The 16,082-nt window shown below is 34.3% G+C and overlaps 1 protein-coding gene across 3 annotated transcripts in view; it reads left to right on the top strand.

Annotated features, from left to right (window-relative positions):
• Positions 1–16,082, top strand: part of LOC117181507 (inorganic pyrophosphatase) — a 112,284-nt gene that overhangs the window by 28,669 nt on the left and 67,533 nt on the right. For all 3 annotated transcript variants that reach the window (XM_033374258.1, XM_033374259.1, XM_033374257.1), the window contains exon 2: positions 15,584–15,819. In XM_033374258.1, coding sequence (XP_033230149.1) covers positions 15,584–15,819 — 236 coding nt within the window. The remainder of the gene's footprint in view (positions 1–15,583; positions 15,820–16,082) is intronic.

The raw sequence follows: 16,082 nt of genomic DNA, 5'->3' as shown, positions 1-16,082 counted from the left end.
AATACGCCAATTAGCACAAATGGTAAGTTCCGACAGTGCCTACAAGTGTGCCTACTGGCCGCTAGATGGTAATACCGGTTTCATATGTATACACCTGGTAAGGCATAAATAATTTGAAATCTACGATTTGAAATCAATCCTAAATATTATTTCAAATTCAGTTATAGAATTTAAATTTCTTAATTTTTATTCATTTAGTAGTTATAAACTTCCCTTTTTTTAAGAATTCGACAATGGGCTCGATAAGTGACATTGTAAACTCGGAAGCGCTAATCTGGCCGGCTGGTTCGAACCCCATAGGCGTGGAAATAGAAAATGTTAGCAGAAGGGTTCATGGGTCCATTCGGCACTGTGAAACTATTTTGCTGTTATAAGAAATAAGAAATTAATTAATTTCTACAAAAATAATTTTCTTTTATTTTCTTGAAAAACTAGAATCAGAATAACATTAAATAAGGGTGAAAATTAATTTCAGTTTTTAATATTTTACAGAAAACTTAGGGTGAAGTTTCCTTTTGGAACTAGAAAACGTTTAAAAAGAAAAAATAATAAAGTAATGGGAGACTTACTTCGAAATTAGGTATTTAACTATTTTTTCTTCTACTTAGGAATGTCTCACTTTTTTTAATTTTCATTTTTGTAGAAAAAATTGGAAGTGATTTAAAGGAAGTGTGTGTATCTACATAATTCGGCTATTAGTGCCGAAGTTTCGGTATATTCTTGCAGATTTTAAATTAAAAATTTAGAAGCTGTTTAAGAATTATGAAAGGGTTCAAAAGGATAAAAACATTTTCTTCAGATTCTTCGGAAAATAAAAAATGATTCTTTATTTTCTTCTTATTCTTTTAAGAGAATATTTAAAAAGAGTTTCAAAGATTTCCAAAATTGTAAAAAAGAATGTGGAATATTCGAAGGAATTTTTTTTACATTTATAAAATTTACTCTGAATTGTAAGAACAATTAAAAAATATCTTTTTAAATTAATCAAATTTTGCTTGTCATGTTCCAAAAATTTTGGTAACAAAAAAATTCCTTTAAAATATTCCAAATTCTGTTTTGAAAATTGTGGAAATTTTTGAAAATATTTTCTTAAAATATTTTTTAACATAAGAAATCATTTTACATTTTCCTTGGAATGTTCAAAAAATATTTTTTTTTTAATTTTAAAGCCTTTTAGAATTCTTAAAAAGCTTCTAAAATTTGTATTTGAAATTTGCACAAATCTACATTTTGTTTTAAATGAGGCTGCAGCAAATGCTCGAAAATTTGGATACGAATAGGCGAATGTTGTCAGAAGATACAACTCATTTAAATTATTTAAAATCATTTTAAATTTTACATTAATTTTGAAACTTTTTAAAACTTAAGGTGACTCAAGTTTTTCCTATAAATAATAAGCAGGATTTTCTAAAAATTGTATGAAAAAAGTCATTAGTTAAATAATGTTAATTTTTGAATTTTTAATGTTTCTAACTTAAACTGAGTGCTTTAATTTGTAATATATTTTTTATTACTTCAAATGGAATCTTTTTAGCTTTGTAGATGAAATTTGTTTATTTTATTGACCATGACAAATTTTCGCAAACTGGGATAAAACGGGAAAATTTCCGAGGTTTTTCTTTTTCGATTAAAATGGCCACATCGATGATACCATAAATATATTAGATGAATGATAAATAATTTAGAGATATTACTATACATGCTGACTAGGGTGGCCCAAAAAATCACATTTGAGAAATTTTAACGGGCTTGTTGACCAAATCGTTCTAGTAGGCAAATAAATGTATGCCTATTTTTTTATTTTCGAAAAAAAATATTTTTAGAACTCGCTCTGGCCATTTTTATTTCTTATGGAGTTTAACATGTAAAATCTTTCCAATTTTTATTTCGTCGATTTTGGACAGGAAATTATAAGCCAATTTATTTGATATTTAATATGCTTGTTCACTTATCAATGAATATTGCATTTATCGCCATTTTATATCTCAGAAATATTATGCAAAAGTTTTAGGCATATCAAAAATGGCATAAAATGGCAGTTTTTGGAGGCTCATTGTGACCCTCAGATGTACTTGTGTAACTTGACTTTTTGAAGGGAAATTCTTTAGACTATTGAGAATAGATTTCTAAAAAAAAATGATTAAAAGTATAATTTAAATTGAGTAATGCGTAAGAAAATCGGATGAAAAATGACGCATTTAAGTTGAACACCGGCTGAAGGGACTGCAGGTGGACGGCTGCAAAAAAAGTTGACTCTCGGTCGGTCCGCTCATTGGACACCGTATTTGCTGTCATCCCAAGCTGCGGTGACTGACAATGAGGAGAATGGTCGAGTAATAAAGTTAATAAATCTATAGCTGCACTCTGGGTTAAACCTGTAGCTGGTGTAAGGATTTCTTTACTTGAAATCAGGAAACTTTGAAGCCTCAGAGCGAGTTCTAAAAATATTTTGTTTTGAAAATAAAAAAATAGGCATACATTTATTTGCCTGCGAGAACGATTTGGCCAACAAGCCCGTTAAAATTTCTCAAATGTGATTTTTTGGGCCACCCTAATGCTGACACGATATGTAACTGCATATACAATAATAAAGTACATGAAAAAACTATTTCATAATATTAATCTTATAAATGAGTGCATCATTTTTTACCTTAACCAAACACAATTTCTTTTCTAAATTAAATCAGTTTTCCTGGAAGAATAATTCAGTGCATAATATTGTGGCTGAGTGGGCTCCCAACCCTTGCTCGGTATCTACGACGATTCGACGCCAATGGTTTTTGACCTGGCCGGTCGTTAGCAAGATTCCCAGTTTACGGCATCACTTATAGCCCCATTGTCAAACTCTCCAAAAAAAAAGGAAAGTTGATAACTATTAAATAAATAAAAATTAAGAAATTTGAATTTCATGACTGAGTTTTAAATAATATTTAAGATTGTTTAAGGTGGCTTGGGCGTTTGGTGCCGTACAATGTGGGTGGCACTGTGGGGGCTATCTATCATGCGATCAGTCTTTATTTGAATTTTATTGATATACGCATATTATAATGTCATCTTAATAAAAAAGTAGAAAACGATAAAAAAAAGTGACAGAAACATATGATATGATATGATATGTCTCAGATAGTCACAGCTATTGTGCAATATTTGCAGTTTTTCATTGAAATTTTTCACCAATGAAATCGTCAACCCCCCTTTATTATGGTACTAATCGATTCCTTTTATTTTAAGGCACTCGGATAACATTGATTTATAAAAGTTCGTGATTTTGTTCAAGAGTATTACCTCATTCTGTTGAGCCCTCCCATAAGACTACATGTTAAAATCACAACTTTTTAATAGCGTTTTTTTCGATAATTTCATCGTCAACCTTAGTATTTCTTTTTGCAAAGTGATCTAGTATATTTTCTTTCGATAATATCAAATTTTCAGAACTGCCTGTGATTTTTTTAAAAAGCGCCCAAGCCACCTTAAGCTTCGTGCCAAGTTTCCACTGCATATAGAACTGTAGATAAATAATTGGAATTTAGATTGTTCTACAGGTTACATTTTTTGTATAAACAATTTTTTCTTAACATCATTGTTTTAGTGGTACATAAGAGAATTATCATGCTGAATTTCAAACATTTATAACTTTGTAGAAAAGTTGTTAGTATTTGAAACCCCGTAATTGATTATTCATGCGTCGTTGCTTAAATTTAAACAATTTCACCATAATTTCACAGGAACTTTGTGTCTGGGAACAGCAACAATATATTTGAGCAAGATTATTGTCTCTAACATGAATTTAATTTACTAAAAATTACTATTTATTATCACACCGCAGAATTTCACCCAATAAAACTCAATTTTGCCAGAAAAGTATTAACTTTACAGAAATAGTTGTGTAAAAAGTGTGTATTTTAGCTGTTACTTTCATTAATTAAAAAAATATTTCTCTTTTAGATCATATTTTTGAAGATATGGCAGATAGAATTTTTTTCCAATTTTTTCGCCTATTAGTTGCTATGGTGCAATAAATATTCATCGGAGGGCAAATATGTTTTAACGTTTTTGATTTCTCCTGTAATGAGCTAATAAAGTGCAGAAAAAAAATCGAAATAAGTTTAATGGAAAATCCTTAATCGGGAGTTATTAAAAAATTGATTAATTGCGAATATCTCGAGAACGCACAAGCTGCCGAAGACGTACCACACCGATTCGGAATCAGGTGATCATTCTGCATACGAATCACACAAAATATTTTGGCGACATATAAGATCCGACAGGACTGGGTATGGCGTCTGGACTAATAAGAGTTGCTCTTTTGTGCATATTTCGAGGTTGCCCTCAGTTATTTTAAGCCAAGAATAAAAAAATCGTACTGCGTATTTTTCAGAAGATGCGATTTTTCATTTTTAACTATTAAAAATCTCATTTTTCTCGACAAAGACGGAAAATATTAATAGCAGCACATAGTCAAAAATGGTTTCTCTTTCTGAAATCTATAAAAATATACTCTTGCTAGATTTTTTGTTTTGTTTAATTTTAACCAATTTCCTCCCAAAAAATAGAATAAATCGATAAAAATGGAATTTTGTTTAGAGAACTTCAACATTTTATTTTTAACGTCATTTGTTTCTAGTTCAGTAACAGTGGCAAATCAATTCTACTTTAGTCTACTTTTATCGATTTTTTTAAATTGGTTAAAGCACACAAGATAAATATGTGGTGAGGGTGTATACCTTTATAGATTTTAGGAAGTAGAACAATTTGAATATTTTGAATTAGGAATCACTATTCATATTTTCCGTCGTTTCGAGAATAATTAGATTTTTAATAGCTCATAATTATGCTTGTTCTATTTAAAAAATAAAACACAATTTTTCTTTATTTTCAAGGTCGGAAACCTTAATATTCTCATGGAATATGTTGTTTACATTGTTATTGAACTAAAAAAAATTTTAAATAATAAAATATTGAAGTTACTTAAAATACATACCATTTTATTACATATTGACCGATTCACATATTTTATTTGCAAGGAAAAATTAGTTATCATGAAACAAAAAACTAGTGAGGGTAAAATTTTAAATTATATTTCAGGAAAAACAATTTTGAACCAAGAACTGCTATCTATATTTTGCGTTCTGTTTGAGAAAAACGGAATTTTAATCGTTAAAAATAAAAAAATAATTTTCTCAAAAACGCGTAACACGATTTTTTTGTTGGCTTAAAATACTACGAAACATATACGAACATATACATATACATATACGAACTTTTCTTGTGAGACTGCACTGTATCTAAACGATTGTGGTAATATGGCTTTTTCTTTTCGTATCCCGCCATCCTAACAAGAGAAAACACCATCATTGTCATCTTCTCTGCACGGAGAGAAATTTCAAGATAATAATTTACGAAACTGCTCCTTGATTTTATCACGCCTTTGGCGCAATAACTCACATCTCGGAACCCTGACTTTTAAAGCAAGGTCCGTTGCTTGAACAGCAAGGTTGCCGAGATCTTAGTTCTTGCGCCAAAGGCGTGATAAAATCAAGAAGCAGTTCCGTGAATTAATATCTCGAAATTTCCCTCCGTGTAGAGTATAGATACGTTTACAGCTTGCATGGTGCCTTATACTGTGGTGATACACATTATATAACAGAGTCAAGCGTGAAACTATCCCTACTATATACGGATCGGTCGTGGAAAATGCCCCTTAATATAGGGATCTGAAATATTGAAAATTATCGCGAAATTTGTTGTGATCATTTAACTTTAAATGAAATTCCTCCCGATCTGTTTCTTTAGATTAAATACATAAATATTCTCTTGCACAAGTAAGCGGTTAGATAAAATGTTATTTGTGATCAGCGTCCGGATAGTGCGGAATTTTCTATTTATCCACGACTTTGTGTTATAGCCCGAAATCACATTGCGAAAAGAACTTTGCTATAAGCTTCTTTTTTTCAAATCCTGAAACACTAACTAGAGAAAAATCAGTGATTGCTGATGTGAAATAATAATTTTTTTTTAAATTGAATCTTGTATTGCAATTAAACCCTAGGCTTTGGAGGGCTAAAGATTGACGTGAATTCATTTAAATTTCTTTATAGTATATCCTTATTGTCTAAACAATGTTTGATATGAGCCGTGGAAATAAACACTATATATAGAAGTAGGGCGTGGAACTAACCATACCACGTAAGAGTCAGTGATAGAAAAAATGCTTTCATATACGGGTATCGAAAAATTTGTTAAACAAGTCCCTTTTCACAGGTTAAAGACATACCTTCAATTAAATGGCAAGTAACTGAGTCTTTTATAGTCCGCTGATTTAAAAAATTTTATTACATAATTTGTCATTATATTTGCTAAAAAATATTGTTTTACTTAATTTTCAACAAAATTTATGAAAATATGTTGTGTTTACTGTCAACCCCATACATAAACTTTAAAGTATGATGATGGGCGGTCTTTACGCCGTGAATAGCATTAAGAGGTGTGGCCTGATTGCCACCAACTCCCCGTCCCCGATGTGGGCTTAAACATATACGGTATCTGAACAAACCGTTGTAACTAACTATCAATTTTTTACGCAAACAAATGAGTATATAATGAAAATCTTTGTGTACATAGACTGTATATGAAGTAGGGACTTGTTTAAAACAAAGTATATATTAGGTCGCGGAATTGATCGCTGCACATATATATATATATATGTGTGTGTGTGTATAAAATTCATCATTGATAAAATAATAATTTAAAGACTGTAAAGGCTAAAGCTAAAATTATTCCTTCATTTAACAAACTTTCATTCGTATTTTATTTCCATGAAATAGAAATTTATTAAATGGAAGAAAAAATATTCGAAAAGCAGACATTCATTCTAGTAAAATGATTGCAGACTTAAAAAAGTATTAAAATCCACACATGATTTTTTTTGTAAAAAAAATATATTAGATTATTAAAACATTTGAAATAGTAAATCAAATATATAATAATATAAATATATATATCCTACGGACAACCGTAGGATTTCGCTGGGAGCCTATGCTAATCTGAAAAATTGCACCCGCTCCCAGCGAAATCGCGGTAAAATTTCGGCAAAGGTGTCGTATAGCGCTTCTATCAACGAGCTCAGGATCTTCAGGAATGCCATTAAGTTTTCCTCGCTTCAAATAAATCTTGGCGCATTTGTCTAACCCAAATTCCATTCCAATTTCCTTAGTATATCGTTCGACAATCCCTAGAGCTAGATTTAGTTGCTCTTTGCTTTTAGCATAGATCTTAAGATCGTCCATGTAAAATACATGAGTGACCTTGTACTTTCGATCTGCAGGCTTGCGGCACAAGTACTGGTCGGAATGGCGAAGTGCTAGATGTGTGTGTGTGTGTGTGTGTGTGTGTGTGTGTGTGTGTGTGTGTGTGTGTGTCAACTTAGAATTGTTATTCGTTGTTATTAGAATAATGTTATTCGTTGCTAAAAAGTTAAAATATCAGAATTGTAGTCAATCAACATCAATAATAGACTGATAAATATCAATCGATCGATTTATTGATTCAATTAAAAATAGATAATTAAAAAATATTTATTCAATAATTTGTGCATAACTCAATCAAACAAATCTTTATCAAAGAACGGCTAAAATATATAATTTGTTCTTTCAAAATCGAACATTTTTTAAGTCATTGTCTTTTTCAACTATTAAAGCAGTTAATTTAAAACGGTATTGAAACAAAATGTATTGTTTAAATAGAAAAAATAAAATAAGCATGAAAAATGTTACACCTGTGAAGCACGAATTGAACGTTTGATTTTTCCTACAAATCCAGAAATGTTAATGTGATTAAACAAACAATTGAACAAAGAAATTCCTTTAATTTATTTTTAATTGACAAAAAATGCATCAAATTTCAATCTTATATAGGAATCAATTAAGAAATAAACCTATGTTCCTATGCGAAATATAACTATGTACAAAAATTAGAATGGAGTTTGAAATCATAAGACCCTTTCCTAAGCACGGTCCTGTTTGTGGAAGTTCGTTAAGGACAGCACGAGACGTAATCCCTTGGCCACTACGAAAAGAAGGCAGCATGAGAGGGGGCAAAGTGAGAGGGATTACTATGGTTACAGAAAATTTGACACTTCTCGCTTTGGATCATTGACTCCCTCCGAGCTTTCGGAAGGGCTGGATGACGTCCAGCGCCGTAGAAGCCACAAAGATGTTAGGGCTGCATTATTTCTATAGAGATATGTTGTTCCGCGTGAGTCAGACGTCCGGATAGTTTGTGTTTTACGTACTCAGCGTGTGCATGACACGCTCTGCACCTATGAATCGAATCTTCTTGACGTAAAATCTGGTCGCGGTATACTAAGGTGGAAATGACTCTGTCCTGGCACGCGAAAATCAAACCCTCTGTACATAAATTGAGCCCTGATGATCTGAGCAAAGCAAAAGTTTGGCCTTTTGACAAGGACTGTTCTTCTACATTCCTGTGAAAGTTTCCGTGCATTTTCTTTTCGAGTTGCTGTTGTCGGAATATATCAACCTCTGCCTTCTTTACTTCTGCTTTTAGAAGTGAAGTATCTAGATGGAGTAATGCTATTTCCTCACTTCTGATGTTAAAATTCAAGCCAAGGGTGTCGGCCGCCTGCTCTGTGACTTTATAAAGGAATACTCCTTCGCTAATCATCTCCTATTTCTTGATCATTTTTAGGAGAGGATCTCTGCCATTTGCAACGATTTAAGCTGTACTTAGGACCATTCGGTTTTGAAGACACTCAGCAAGGTGTCTTAAATAGTGACTTTGGGATACCTGGTGACATCTTAGAAAATTCAGCATTATCCTTTCATGCGGGTCTCTACAAAGACGGACGAATGCTTTCCCTAGCTGCTCGTGGTAACAAAAATGATAACACTAAACCACCAAAAAGTTGTAGTTGCGGTTTCAAACGATCGAACGCACAGGTCACCCGACAATGGGTAGGTAAAAAGTGCCAATCACTCTAGAGTTCGGGGTGCTGAAAATAATTTAGATGTAGACACGATGACGAACCGGCGAAATGCGCACATTAAGTGAACGAATCAATTTAATGATGACTTTCTAGACTGCTACGATGCCAGCATTGTCCTTGCTCAGTGCTTACGAAGGCTTTTATAGCGCGTATCTACACTCTTTAGTGCCAGAAATACCTAGAGCTTCAGCACGGTCCACATCAGTCATTGCGAAATCAACGTGCCTACGTTTCGAAAAATGGATATTTACGTAGAGCGCTTCCCCAACCGCTGCTTGAACGAGATGCAAACCAAGATGAGGAAGCGACCTAAGTCTCAAGTTCTGGCTGAAACGGATGCCTCCCTTCGTGAAGATATCTCTGAGGAGTCCGACCTATGGAACATCAATTGTTTAGTTTATAGTGCTGCGAGATTTTTGGCTGATTCAAGTGGTAGGCTAAAACCAACGATGGATCAAAATACCAAAATACGCTTGCATCATCTGAACAAGAATATGGCTGGGCAAAACAGAATACGTCTCGTGTTCTGTATATGATTTACTAGATAACATCTGGTAGAATGTTCGCGGAAAGGGTTTGCATGCTCACCCAAGAACTGAGGACCTACAATCACTCACTGAACAAGTCAAAGCTGCTGCCAATCAAGCAAAATATTGTTGACCAAACACGGGTCTTCTCTGGAGGTAAGGAGGAGAATACAGAAGACTAATAGATGAGTTAGGGAGAATCAACAGTTTCTCGCTGACCCATCACGCCTCTTCATCGATCTGCCTGCTTCTGTCAAAATCGCACCCAAGCGCCAACGAGTTAGAGACTTTATGGAGCGAAGTGTGCAAGATCCAGAAAACACTCGAGTTAAAAGAATACTAATAATACAATCCGCTTCAAGCATTTTTGCGACCTTATAACATCTGAGGAGGAATGTCCATCAATCACTGTCGAGGAGGTGAAAAAACCAAAGTCGAAAACGCCCATTCCGCAGTGGCTAATAGACTTATTATTTGTCTGTCAGAAAGCTTGAAGGTTCATCCACATATAGTAAGATGAATAGAAAGATTGATGCCCCTTTGGAAATCCAGATTTACTATCTCATCTAGAAAATATCGTGTAGCAACTAATATCGTCACCTTTCAGACTTAGAATAAGATTACTTCAGAATAAGATTACTCATGTATTTCATATGTACGGCCTGAAGATGTATGCTTCTGGTAAAATCAAATTTCAAAGTGGTTGCAATATCGTCGAGGCATACGCAGGAGACATAAATATCGACTTTGGCTTGAACAAATGTGCCAAGATTCATGTGAAGAAAGGAAAGATTGTTGGTGCTCCAAGGACCCTGAGTTTGTAGATATAAGTGTTATTAGACATCTTGGTACTGGAAAGACCTATGCATACCTGGGTGTACCTCAAATCAGGATTCATACATAAGATCATGCATTTGCATAAAAACTTGCATAACAATTCGTCTGTTCCGCGATAATACTACACACGCCGTCAAGGCGGAGGCGGACTTCCGAATCTTCCGTGTGTCCATAACCGAATTTTTCTTAGTTACAACTTATATCGTTGCAAATCGCAGAAATCCTCTTCTGAAAATAGTCAGAAAACACCAGATGATTGATAAAGGAGCACCTGAGTATACCGTGTATATGCCTTAGTATACTGTGACCGCATTTTATGCCATAAAGATCCCAGCGAAAGGTGCAGAGCGTGTCATGCACACGCATTGTACCTAGAACACATATTGTGCGGGTGTCCCACCCGAGCGGGAATGATGTATCTCTACAAACATAATGCGGTACTAAGAATGCTTCATTACCATCTTTGTCGCTCTTACACTGGTAGGCACGACCCTTCCCTGTCGAGCGCTCAGAGGGAGATAGAGTCAATGTCCACAACTAGAATAGCCAAATTTTCTTGAACTACGCTTTTCAGATAGCAGTCTCCGTTGCACACACGAGGCGTGGTATCATTCTTCAAGACTTCGAGAAACGAACTATATTCGTGATCAAATTCTCGGCTACGGCCGACTACAGCATCACTGCCAAAGAGAAGGAAAAGGAGGCGATGCATCAAGACCTTAAAAGAGAGCTGCAGCGAGTGTACTTTTAATTCTTATTTCAAGCGAGTTTTTTATTATTTTATAAAGATATTGCGTTCTAAATTCATTAGGCCTATTCGGGGACCATATAAATGAATAAAATTGTTTAATATCGTTTATAAAAATGTGGATAATTATACGCACAATTCTTGGCAACGTCTCTTTCGATGTCCCTTTTGCTCTTATGCTTACTGCTTCGTTCTCACTCAGACTCGTTGCTTGTATCGATACAGCAGCGAGCGAGCCATGGGCATAATAATTTTGAAACTTCGCTACTGAAATGTGATTTTTGTTTCTAGACATTATTTATTTATTGTTCATAAAAAGATCAATACAAAATAAAAATTAGAAAAAATAATTATTAATCGATTTTATTCACCCGTTTCATAATAGGGATATAACACATGAGACGCCTGGGAAATTACGCTAAAATGGTGTCTCATAATATGGGCACGGTGATTATTCCCATTTTTCCTTTAAATCATTTTGTTTTAATATTTCTACGAAAGCACTTCGGCTACTGCTTTGTAAAGAACCATTATTTCGTATTATGTAAAATTTTTTAATATTTGAACTAATATTTATTTTTTTTAACAAATATTGTAGTCTGTCATCAACATCTGGCTCATAATAGGCCAGTAAAATTACCTTATAGTCCAGTAAAATTAGACTTTTTTTCCTGAAAAAATTTAGAAAGTTCTGATATCTATCGTACGTGGTTCCATATGGCATCCGAATCAAATATCAAAAGAGTTTCCCTCTGGCCGGTGGGAGGAAACACCCTTAAATCTAACAAACCACCCCCGAAAATTTGTTTTTGGCGATTATTTCGAAAAGCGTGCATTTAACGACTATAATAGTCTAGTACAAAAAAAAAGTAGATAAAATTCTGAATGAGAAGATTTCTACGCATTTTTGTCGCACGGGTCACAGTCCCCGAGTAATCCAGCCGCTGCGTAGGGGGTGAGTTTCAGCTCGAAGTCCGCACGCTCTTTCTCTTGCATATATCTCAAAAGGGGGTGGTTTTTCTCTTAATGTATAGGACTAAAATTGTAGAGCACATAATTATCTGTAAATACTGCTCATTAAATATTTGTTATTTAAACAATTAAACATCATATAAACATTATTCCGGAAATATCAGTGTTTCATTTGATGAAAAATTAATGAAAGCCTATGTATATATGTATATATGTATTGAGTTATTGATAAATACGATTTTAACCATTTTTTTTACAATAAAATTAATTCATAAGTAATTATTGAATGATACATGAGTTTTTACTAAAATTTGTAATATAGCAGAAGTAATAGTAGTAGTAGTAAAATTCTCTTGCAAATACCTCGAAATGGGGTGGTTTTTCGCTGAAAATAAATATGGCTTAAATTGTAGAGCAGACAATTTTTTTTATTTAAACAATTAATGATTGATCAATGACTCATTTCCACACCACCTATGAGGTAGAGTTTGTGTTACGTTTTTTTAATGTGGTTTCCCTAGGAGACCTAATCCACTGCACACTTTCAAATACTTGTTCAAATGTAGTTGAAAACTATTACTCGTTATAATCATCAACTGTGTCTGGGTGTCTATGTATGGTTTCTTCATTAAGACAATCTGTACCTTGACAATTTATACACATTACGGAACATTTTATCCAGCTTTTACGCATCCACAACGTTTACCGCATCCCATTTTACATAAACAAACGATCAACTTCATTATGTGAAATGGAGCTGGTGGCTCAGTAGTATAAACTGGAAACAAATTATTTTTTCCTCTGTTCCAACCCCACAATTCTGGTTCTAAAAATTTTCCTCGTCATGTTTGAATCTGATAATAGACTCGATAAGAGGGTTGTCGAGCAGCTTCGGAAGTTGGAGGAAGACCAGATAAAGATACAGCCTGAATGGAAGATGTTACAGAGTTGTTGAAGAATACGTATCTGTACTTGTTTAAGCTTGTTCCAGAAGATTTAGCCTTATATAATACGAGAATGAATTGGGCTCCAGCATATCCTGCAAGGATTCATTTGTATTCAGTAAAGTAACTGTTTTAATTTTTCCCTGCCCGAAGAAGTCAGAGGTTATATCGCACCCACTTAATGTATGAGCAAATAAAATGCATTCCTTACTGTTTTTTAAAGACTCAGACTCTTGCAAAAGTTTCGAACTATAAACGCGGGATTTTACATTTCCTTTTCCTTCTTTTAGAAACAAAATATCATTTTCCACAGAAGAAAGAGCAGTAATCAATGCGAGGAAATCCACATCCTGTTCAAGTACAACTGTTTTATTCTGACGGGATTCATTCATGGCAGTCTGCACGATTAGCACAACAGCATTAGCTTTTGACGTTCAACACTTCTCGTACTGGTTTCATTTAATGAATAACCGTCAAATACAATAACAACTTTGTTGCCGTAATGTTTGCGAATAAATAGTACATATGCATGGTAAATTTCTGGAAATGAAAAATCCCGCATTTATAGTTCGAAACTTTTGCAAGAGTCTGAGTTTAAAAAAAAACAGTAAGGAATCCATTTTATTTGCTCACGTATTTAGTCGGTATGATACAATCTCTGGCTTCTTCAAACAGGGGAAAATTAAAATAATTAATTTCAACAACCAAGATTCTACTCACTGTCAAGTAGCAGCTGTTCAGGAGCGATTCGTTCTTGCATTATATAAGGCTAAACCTTCTGAAAAAAGCTTAAACAAGTACAGATACGTGTTCTTCAACAAATCTGTGACTTCTTCCATTCAGGCTTTATCTCTATCTGCGCCTCCTCCAACTTCCGAAGCTGTTCGATAACACTTTTAACGAGTCTATCATCAGATTCAAACATGGCGAGGAAAATTTTTAGAACCAGAACTGTGGGGTTGGAAAAGAGAAAAAAATTATATTTCCAGTTTATACTACTGAGGCACCAGTTCTATCTCATATAATGAAGTAGATGGCTTGTTCATGTAAAATGGAATGCCGTAAACGTAGTGGATGCGTTAAAGCTGGACTAAAATGTTCCGTAATGTGTTTAAATTGTCAAGGTACAGGTTGTCTTAATGAAGAAACCATAGGTAGACTCCCAGACACAGTTGATGATTATGACGTTAGATGTACATAGAAAAAGTGCTATCAGCAATGGCACAAGGATTGTTGCAAAGTCGTTAATTTTAGAGAAATCGAGAAAAAACAACTGGTTGCTTGAAGAGGTGTAAATGCGCCTTTATAATCCTGCTTTCAGCGAAATAATGTTACTTTAATTTCCTGCGAGGATAAAGTGTATCTCCACCACATACTACCTTCGCCTGTTGTTAAACGGGGACTTACCACTTGCAAAGGTGCCGTAAAGGCGACGATAAATAACACGCATGCTCTGCAAATAGAAAACTAAAGCATCCATCCCATTCGAGACGCGCAAAATTGTCAAGAAATCGTATCTATTCTCGGCCTAAAAAAATTCGACTCAAGTCACAGTTTCGGGTTTTGCTTGCATACACCTACTAAAAACAGTTGCACATCAACCAACAGCTACACCCTAAACAAACTGGCGATTGTGATGACTTTTATGTGAAAGTTTATTGAGGATCTAGGTGTACATTTAAAAGTACTGTAGTCTAATCCCTGCCGATTGGGCGCCGCGCCGTTCGGGTACCTGTTTCATAGGCAGGGATCCTAATTTAATTACATATCTCAAATAGTATATCGGCATATAAGTGAAGAAACAGGATATTCCACGAGTGCAAAACCCCTGTCCCCATGCGTATCTCATACTATTTTTCATGATAAATGCATGGCAACTTAAATGAATCCTAAAAAAATGAATGTTGGATAATCTCCAAATTTGTGACATGGTATAGGGGCGAAACCCCGACAGGGACGTGGGGCGAAAACCGCTAAAAGGAAGAGAGAAGAATATTAAATAGTTTAATTAATATGCACCAGAAACGTGTTATCAGATGCTGATGTTAAGTTTGTTTTTTTAGATCACAAATTCATTACAAACTTTACAATATACATTTCTTTTGACTTTTCTGGTAGCAAATTTTATAAGTCTTAAGAACTGTTTGTGGTATCTCAGCATCAATGTCATGTAAATCGAAGCGTCCTCACGGTAGAATGCCAATGCACACGACAAGACTTCACGGTACTTAACCAAAAATATAAACAATAAAAAGCTCCCGAGAAGTTAGCGCTAGAAAGTCTTTCTCGCGGAATTGAGCAAGATGAAGCTGGAAGTTGGCCAAAACTAAAGGGTGCTCGCACGCTCCATCAAATCATAAAAGTTCAATCTCGGGCGAACAAAGCATGAAGGTGCCACTTCTCGCGTTAGTAGTTAGCTGAAGCAAAATGTTTCAACCCTAGGGATGCAAACACTATGTTTCAACCCTAGAGGGAAAGTGACAGGTAGCTATGCATGTGTTATAAGAATTATTTCTAATGCTTATATTTGACCGTTTCTCATTTGTTGTAGGAAATGAAGACAGTCTTATTTCTCCAATGCACGATATTCCACTATATGCTGAAGATTCGAATAAAATCGTCAATATGGTTGTTGAAATACCACGATGGACTAATGCTAAAATGGAAATTAATCTTAAAGAAACTTTAAACCCAATAAAGCAAGATATCAAGAAAGGTAAACTTAGATTTGTGGCAAATTGCTTTCCACACCACGGCTACATATGGAATTATGGGGCATTACCACAGGTATACGAACAGTTTGTATTCAAATCTGAATAAAGCATTGAAAATTTTTATTTTATAATTAAAATATGTTTTAATATCTATGAGGAGCTCGTCGCAGAATGTCGTATAAATTGTTTCAATATAGCACCCCAATTTCGAGAACGCCGTTAAATTCCTGTATCGCGTTGGAAAACTCAATTGAAAAAGTCTGTGTCACTGAGGTTAGGGATATAATTAAGAACATGAAAAACGGTAAGGCTGCCGGGGTAGACGGTATTAACGCT

This window comes from Belonocnema kinseyi, chromosome 10, assembly GCF_010883055.1.
Source record: "Belonocnema kinseyi isolate 2016_QV_RU_SX_M_011 chromosome 10, B_treatae_v1, whole genome shotgun sequence".
Classification (NCBI taxonomy): Eukaryota; Metazoa; Arthropoda; class Insecta; order Hymenoptera; family Cynipidae; genus Belonocnema; species Belonocnema kinseyi.
The sequence above is the reverse complement of the archived record's forward strand: the minus strand, read 5'-3'. Positions and strand labels throughout refer to the sequence as shown.